At 43.1% G+C, this 8,091-nt stretch overlaps 2 protein-coding genes across 2 annotated transcripts in view; one reads left to right on the top strand and one right to left on the bottom strand.

The window, feature by feature from the left end:
• TROVE2 (TROVE domain family member 2) overlaps positions 1 to 8,091 on the bottom strand; it is a 37,925-nt gene that overhangs the window by 14,650 nt on the left and 15,184 nt on the right. The window lies entirely within an intron of this gene.
• Positions 2,517 to 8,091, top strand: part of UCHL5 (ubiquitin C-terminal hydrolase L5) — a gene marked incomplete at its 5' end in the record, with an annotated part of 13,223 nt that continues 7,648 nt past the window's right edge. The window contains 7 exons of the mRNA XM_006761341.2: positions 2,517 to 2,584; positions 4,418 to 4,523; positions 5,034 to 5,159; positions 5,242 to 5,303; positions 5,381 to 5,511; positions 5,970 to 6,033; positions 7,949 to 8,051. Of these exons, the coding sequence (XP_006761404.1) occupies positions 2,517 to 2,584; positions 4,418 to 4,523; positions 5,034 to 5,159; positions 5,242 to 5,303; positions 5,381 to 5,511; positions 5,970 to 6,033; positions 7,949 to 8,051 (660 nt within the window). The remainder of the gene's footprint in view (positions 2,585 to 4,417; positions 4,524 to 5,033; positions 5,160 to 5,241; positions 5,304 to 5,380; positions 5,512 to 5,969; positions 6,034 to 7,948; positions 8,052 to 8,091) is intronic.

Raw genomic sequence — 8,091 nt, 5'->3', positions numbered from 1 at the left:
TGTTCTGATTTTGTTTATTTGGGTCCTCTCTCTTTGCTTCTTGGTGAGTCTGGCTAGGGGTTTATCAATCTTGTTTATCCTTTCAAAGAACCAGCTCTTGGTTTCATTGATGTTCTGTATTGTTTTTTCGGTCTCTATGTCCATTCTGATTTTTATTATTTTCATCCTTCTGTTCACACTGGGCTTTCCTTGTTGCTCTCTTTCTAATTCTTTGAGTTGTAGAGTTAGATGATTTACTATCATTTTTTTTTTTTTTTTTTTTTTTTTTTTTTTTTGGTGGGGCAGTGCGTTTAGTTTTATCTGTTACATTTCCTGGAATGTTACTAATTCTAGCTGTTAGGTGAGAACTTGTACTCGGGGTAAAAATTAAACGTCGGCACAGATCTGTGCATAGCTGGATATTTGGACTATCACTTACTAAGCGCAGATTGTGGGCCTACGATGTGTCAGGTACCCTGGTAGGCTCTGGGGGATTTTTTTTTCTCCCTTTAAATATGTTTTTGTTAACTTCAGAGAGGGAGGGGGAGAGAGACTGAAACGTCAGTGATGAGAGAAGCACGGATCGGCCGCCTCTTGCACGCCTCCTACTGGGGGTCGGGCCCCAACCCGGGCATGTGCCCCGACCAGGAATCCAACCAGGACCCCCTGGTTCACAGGCGAACCCCTGAGCCACGCGGGGCGCGGGTGAGGGTTTTTAATGTGAATAAACCATGGTGCAATGTGCTGAGTGCTGTCTTCAAGTGTGAACCAATGTTACAGGAACACAGGCAGAAGGAATGACGTAAACAGCACTGATGTTCAAGCCACACGTGTGGCTCAGGGAGCAGCTAGCAAAGTGACTAACACATAACCTAACAGACTGGAGGAGTATTTATTTGCGTCGGAAGCTGAAAAGATCAGCTGAGGCCAGACTGTATGCTCTGTTGTATAGTTTGCGTTGCCCTGCAGTCGCTGGGGACTTCACTGTCAAAGGTATTTGAATGCTGACATGACGTTTGCTAGGCCTGAGAAAGGTGTACCGTGTGTAGTGTGCAGAGTAGATTGGAGTGAGAGAAACCAGAGGTCTCTTAAAATGGTCAGAGCCTGAGATGATTGGTGTGATGTGAAGTATGGGTTAGAGAGGAGGAAGTACAACCATTAATTTTGGCTTTGGGTGGTGGGTGCACCATGCAATATATGGATCTTGTAACATGGAAACCCACACCTGAGCCCTAGCTGGTTTGGCTCAGTGGATAGAGCGTCAGCCTGTGGACTGAAGGGTCTTGGGTTCGATTCCAGTCAAGGGCACATGCCCGGGTTGAGGGCTCAGACCGTGCAGGAGGCAGCCGATCAATGATTCTCTCTCATCATTGATGTTTCTTTCTCTGTCTCTCTCCCTTCCTCTCTGAAATCAAAAAGAAACCCACGCCTGAAACCTATATGATCATATTAACCAATGTCATCCCAATAAATTAAAAAATAAAACAAAAATCAAGAAAAATCAATGAAACCAAAAGCTGGTTTCTTAAAGATCAATAAAATGGATAAACTTCTAACCAGACTGATCAGAAGAGGACAGGACACACAGATGACCAATACCAGGAAGAAGAGAGAGGATGTTACTACAGAATCTGCAGACATTAAAAGGATAATAAGGGGATATTGTAAGCATCTGTATACCAGTAAATTTGACAACTTAAATGAAATATACACATTCCCTTAAAGACACATTACCAAAGCTCAATCAAGAAAAATAGGTAACCCTTAACCTTTTATTTATTAAAGAAATTAAAATTGTAATTTAAAATCTTCTCACAGAGATAACTCCAGCCAAAACGGTTTCACTGGTAAATTCTATCAAATACTCTGAGGTAGTTGAAAAGAGAATAGAATAAAAATTCAGGAGAAGTCGCTGTTAGTGGCAGTTATTTCTTAGCACTTAAAAAATGTACAGTAAGAAAAAAAGGGGGCCAAGGGCAGAGCTGGGAGAGCTTAGCGACAGGGAAAAAGTGGATGCAAAAGGTGTGGAGAAGGCACAGACGTGGATGGCGTGTCAGTGGAGGCACGCTCCGGAAACTTCTAAGTCGTAAAGGCAAACACTCCCACTGCAGATGATTAGAAAATGGTACAGGATGGAGCAGTGGTTCTCAACCTTCCTAATGCCGCGACCCTTTAATACACTTCATGTTGTGGTGACCCCCAACCATAAAATTATTTTCGTTGCTACTTCATAACATAATTTTGTTACTGTTATGAATCATAATGTAAATATCTGATATGCTATATGTGTTGCTACTTCAAAACGTAATTTTGCTACTGTTATGAATCGTAATGTAAATATCTGATATGCTATATGTGTTTTCCGATGGTCGCGACCCACAAGTTGAGAACCGCTAGACTAGGATTGAACTTGGTCAGTTTTACCATTTTAATTTCTCATGTCATAATCATCCCAAATGTGCACACCTTTTAGTTAATATTTAATGCTGGAGAAAAATGAGTCCATACTTTGTTTTCTAAAGAAATAATTCCTTATTTCAGGTTGCCGAGGAGCCCAGGTAGAAGAGATATGGAGTTTAGAACCTGAGAATTTTGAAAAATTAAAGTGAGTATAATATTAACTGTGTTAAAAATTGTCTCCATGTAAGCAAACAGTTGTCTCTTTATTTTTCTTGGACTACACTAGGCTGAATACACAATCTCTTTAAAGTTTTTTCAGTCCTATGAGATAGGAATTACTACTCTCCTTTTATAACCATGAACCTGAGGCTTCTAGATAAGTAGCTTGCAAGGTATTAAAAACTAAGTCCCTGTAATTCCATGTCAACAAAGTAATTGGTTGATTTCTACAGCATTCACAGCTAGATCATGGATTAGAACATGGAACACATTTTTAGCATAAGAGACATGAGTAAGAGGTCAGTCTACAAAAGCATATTTCATAATGCATTTTAATAATAATGCAAACTTGTCTGCACATTATCACAGTGCTTCTGGGAGGGTGCAGTCCAGATTCCAAATGCGGGTGCCAGGAAGTACCTTCCTCTTCCCACACCCTGAGTAGAACCACCCCTCTGAGCCTCTCCTCGCCGCCCACCTCGTTACCCCCACGTGCTGACTCTGAATTGCGAGGGAGGAGGGAGGCCAGGGGAGTTCTCACAGTGAGCAAGTTCTTGGCTGGAGGCAAGTTGGCTTCTAACAGGGACAGTGGGGACCATTGGGGTGTGGCCTCTGTTTTCATAGTAAGAAGGGGATGGTTTGCTTCCCCACCTCCCCCTTTCCCCACAAAAAGCGCAGTCACTGTAGATGGAATAAGAGATCAGTTTCGACTGAGTGGTCAGGGAAGGTTAATTAAAGATGGGCCTTGGAACAGGCTTCAAAGGAGAGGAGAGATTTTTATTGCATGGCAGGCAGTTGTGAAAGAGACTGGAGAGAATCCTAGAGGGTCGACTGGATGTTTCCTGGGCCACAACAGTTCCTTCAGGAAAGTGGTGACTCCCTCCGGCACCAGATGACAGTGTCCATTCGCACTAGCGTGAGGATTGTTCATGCGTCCGAGAATGACATGAAGTGACTCTCCATTTCATAGTGCGTGTGCCATCAGCCATTTATCTGCAGACATCCTCGCTGAACTTTATTCATATGCGTTGGAATTCAGTCTAGGTTGGCAGCTTCTTCTAGTTTTGCTTTGTTCTTATTTCCTTTGTTTAACTTAAGTGATATAAGGTAGAAATGAATAATCCACAGATTTGAGAACAAGCCTTTCACTATAGTTCTTTTTTAACTGATATAATTTTAAGTTTTATTAGTCTGTATCAGGCAACATTCTAGCGACTGAGGAGCAATAGAAACCTTAAAAAAAATTGAATTTACTTCATTTGCATTGCATTTGTTAAGTAGCTGAGTAAAATGTAACATACTGACAATGTGTTAAAAGCAGCAGCAGACCCAGTAATCCCACTTCTAGGAATATATCCCAAGAAAACAGAAACACCACTCAGAAAGGATATATGCACCCCAATGTTCATAGCAGCACAATTTACAATAGCTAAGATTTGGAAACAGCCTAAATGCCCATCAGCAGATGAATGGATTAGAAAACTGTGGTACATCTACACGATGAAATACTACGCTGCTGTAAAAAAAGAAGGAATTCTTACCATTTGCCACAGCAATTGAACAGACTGCCAAACTACAGCAGGAAGCTGGGGAGGGGAGGTAAGAGATTAACCGAAGGACTTGTATGCATGCATATAAGCATAACCAATGGACAAAAGACTGGGAGGGTCGGGTGAGGGCATGTGCCGGGGGGTAGGGGAGGTCAATGGGGGAAAAAAGGAGACATATGTACCACTATTTGTAATACTTTAAACAATAAAAAAATAAATAAAAAGCAGCAGCAGGTTGTGGTGTCACTAATTTGTGTTTTATTTTGTAGGCCGGTTCACGGGCTAATTTTTCTTTTCAAGTGGCAGCCAGGAGAGGAACCAGCAGGCTCTGTGGTTCAGGACTCCAGACTCGACACAATCTTTTTTGCCAAGCAGGTATGGTCCTTGGGTGCGCCACAGTCTTGTGAACAGTCTCTCCCCATGTGTTTGTAATGTAGCAGTGCTCAATTTTTTGTCTTAGCACTCCCTTTACATTCTTCAGAATTATTGAGCTCCCCAAAGATCTGCATCCCTTTAGAGAGGCAGTAACACTGGCTGGCTGAGACTAATCATATGCTCTAGTTGGAGGTGTGTGTGTCTGATCACTGATGAATAAAATGTTGAGGGAAGAAATGACCTAGTAATCACAGTGTGCGTGTGTGTGAAGACCCAGGAAGGACAGTTTGGTAGTGCTTCTCTGTAAAACATCGTTGCCTAGCTACCATTTCACTGATGAGGACGGTGAGGTCTTCCCCTCCCCCCCAACGGGGATTCGAACCCACAACCCGGGCGTGTGCCCTGACCGGGAATCAAACCGTGACCTCCTGGTTCGTAGGTGGACGCTCAACCGCTGAGCTGGTTGAGTGTCTAACAAATTGATGGTATCTCCGCTTTTCCCTTTGATAGGTCATTAATAATGCTTGTGCTACGCAAGCCATAGTGAGTGTGCTGCTGAACTGTACTCATCAAGACGTCCATTTAGGAGAGACGTTGTCAGAGTTTAAAGAATTTTCCCAAAGCTTTGATGCAGCCGTGAGTACCACCTCCTTATTCCCAAAGTGCCCTCTTTGTGACAGTTCTTGTTCTCATGGGCGGCTTTTCCAAATTATTTTAGATGAAAGGGTTGGCACTGAGCAACTCCGATGTGATCCGACAAGTACACAACAGCTTCGCCAGGTGAGAGACGGGGTGCTGAGTCGACCCTGCGTCCTTCCCGCCTTGCTTGCCTCTCACTGCTTCCTTCTTCACTGCAGACAGCAGATGTTCGAATTCGACGCGAAGTCACCAACCAAAGAAGAGGATGCGTTCCACTTTGTCAGTTACGTTCCTGTGAACGGAAGACTCTATGAACTGGATGGACTGCGGGAGGGACCAATTGACTTAGGTAACCGGTTCCTGTCCCGCTGTTTCCCTCTTGGCCAGGAGCAAACAGAATTCCCCGTGTTAGCCTCCATGCTACAGAGATTGGAGGGGACGGCGACGGCGATGACGACCTAGGGTGCTCTCAGGACACCCCTCGCTCTTCAGTCCTTCGTGAAGTTAGCAGATAGGAAGGGCGACGACTGCAATTCAGTTGGAACCTTTAATTTTTTTCTAGGAGAAAAACATTTTAACTCTTAGATGACATAATTTATTATTTATTTTTTTAGTTAACTTTCAGAAAAGTGTATGTATTTTATTGATTTTAATAAATAAGAATGGAAGCTGAACACAGTTATGCTAAAAGGATTCTGACCATCCTGAATTTCCTAGATTATTTATAAAAGGAGATGCTTTGGACCAAAGATATGCAGTGGTGCTGATGCTGACTTGCGTTGACGGAAATCTTCCCCCTTTCTCCAGGGGTCTGCAGTCAGGACGACTGGATCAGCGCCGTGAGGCCCGTCATAGAGAAGAGGATACAGAAGTAAATGCTCCGCTAACCCCCTTCGCATAACATTCTGGTTTGGTTTTTAAACATTTAAAAAAGCTTTTATTTCATTTTTATTTTAGCGATGCTCACTGCCTATCTGCCTTTGATGACTGGGTTCAGGGACTCTGTGTCGGAAAACCTCTAGATCCTGCTGTCGTTAGTGGAATTAAACACAGATCTCCATTAAATTAGATGTTTCATGCAGTTACTTTGCAGAGTTTTGTTTTGAGCATATATTCCTTCATTAAACTTTTCGAGATAGTTATAAAAAGAATGCATAGTGATCCTGTGTGCTCTTCATCCTGCAATTGGTGACACCTTGCAAACCTATTGCCGTGCCGTAGCCAGGATGCTGACACTGGCACTGTCAAGGCACCGAGGAATTCCCAGGAGTCCTCAGGTGCCCATTTGCCTATTTTGTATGTAATTAGATTGTTTCTTTTTTGATGGTTAAGCCTTGAAGTTCTTTTCTTACTCTAGATACTGCCCGCCCACTCCCACCCATCCCAACCACTTCCCTCCCTGCCACCCCCCACATCACGTTTGTCATTTAAAGAATGTTATATAAACAGAATCGTACAGCGTGTCACCATTTTGGATTGGCTCCTTTCAGCACAGTTCTCTAGAAATTCCTGTAGGTTAAGTATATCAGTAGTTGAATCTGTTCGAACAGTAGTCCGTGGTATGGATATACCGTTGTTTTGCCCACTCACCCACTGGAGGACGTCTGGATCGTTTCCAGTTTGGGCTGTTATGAATAAAGCCATCACAGACATGTAGACAGATCTGTGTGTGAACCTAAGCTTTCGTTTCCCTGGGGTAAATGCCCACGAGCACACTGCTGAGTTGTATGGTAAGGCAGGTTTCCTTTTTTAAGAAACCACCCAACTCCTTTCTAGTGTGGCTGTGCATTCTACATTCCCACTCGTAATGTACGAGGGAGCCAGTTTCTCCACGCCTCGCTAGCATTGGTTTTGTCAAAGTTTTTTATTTCCATTCTGATTGGTGGGAAGTGATATTTCATCATGATTTGAATCTGCATTTCCCTAGTGACTAAGGATGTGTGCCTTTTGCCTATTTTATATGTAATTAGATTGTTTCTTTTTTGACGGTTGAGCCTTCAAGTTCTTTTCCTACTCTAGATCCTGCTCGTCCTTAGACACATTGTCTGCACATACTCGGTCCCAGCCCGTGGCCCATCCCCCTCTTCCCAGCGTGGTCCTTCAGAGCAAAAGTTCTCAGTCCCCTTGAATTGTATGTTTATTGTCAAGTCTAAGAATTCTTTCCCTGGCCCTAGGTTCCAAAGATTTTGCTGTTGTCTTTTATAGGTTTATTGTGGTTGAACAGTTTTCATTTCAGTCTGTGATTTATTTGGAGTTAACCTTTATCCATGTCTTGGGTGGGTTTTTTTGGCCCATGGCTGTTCACTTGCTCTAGCACCCCTGGGTGAGCAGGCCGTCCTTCCTCCACGGAACTGGTCCTACACCTGGGACAGAACCGTGGCGTATGTGTGGGGTGTTGCCGGGTTCACTGTCCTGTTCCATTGATCTGTGTCTGTCAGCACCACCATCTTGGTTACTGTAGCTTAAGTCTTGTCATCAGGGACAGTGCCGCCTCCTGCTTTATTCCTTTCCTTCTGAATTGTTCTAGTCATTCTAGACCCTCCGCCTTCCACGCAAATTTCAGTATAAACTTGTATCTGCTGACATTCTTGCTGGGACTTGCATAGAAATTGTGTGAAACATTTGTATCAATTTGAGGAGAATTGGCATCTTCACTATGTGGAATCTTCCCATACATGAAGCACTGACTTTGATCTCCCAGAGAATCATGGGGCAATCCCAGCAGATTATCTTAATTGTAATAGTGTTACAATTCTTTATTACATTATAAACTTGACCTTTTTTAGGTACAGTGAGGGTGAAATTCGATTTAACTTAATGGCCATCGTGTCTGACAGAAAAATGATATATGAACAGAAGATAGCCGAGCTACAGAGACAACTTGCTGAGGTTCGTGGCCATGTTTTCTGACTTAGTGATTTTCTCAGGG

Source organism: Myotis davidii, unplaced genomic scaffold, assembly GCF_000327345.1.
Source record: "Myotis davidii unplaced genomic scaffold, ASM32734v1 scaffold174, whole genome shotgun sequence".
Classification (NCBI taxonomy): Eukaryota; Metazoa; Chordata; class Mammalia; order Chiroptera; family Vespertilionidae; genus Myotis; species Myotis davidii.
This window is presented reverse-complemented; position numbering and strand designations above follow the sequence as displayed.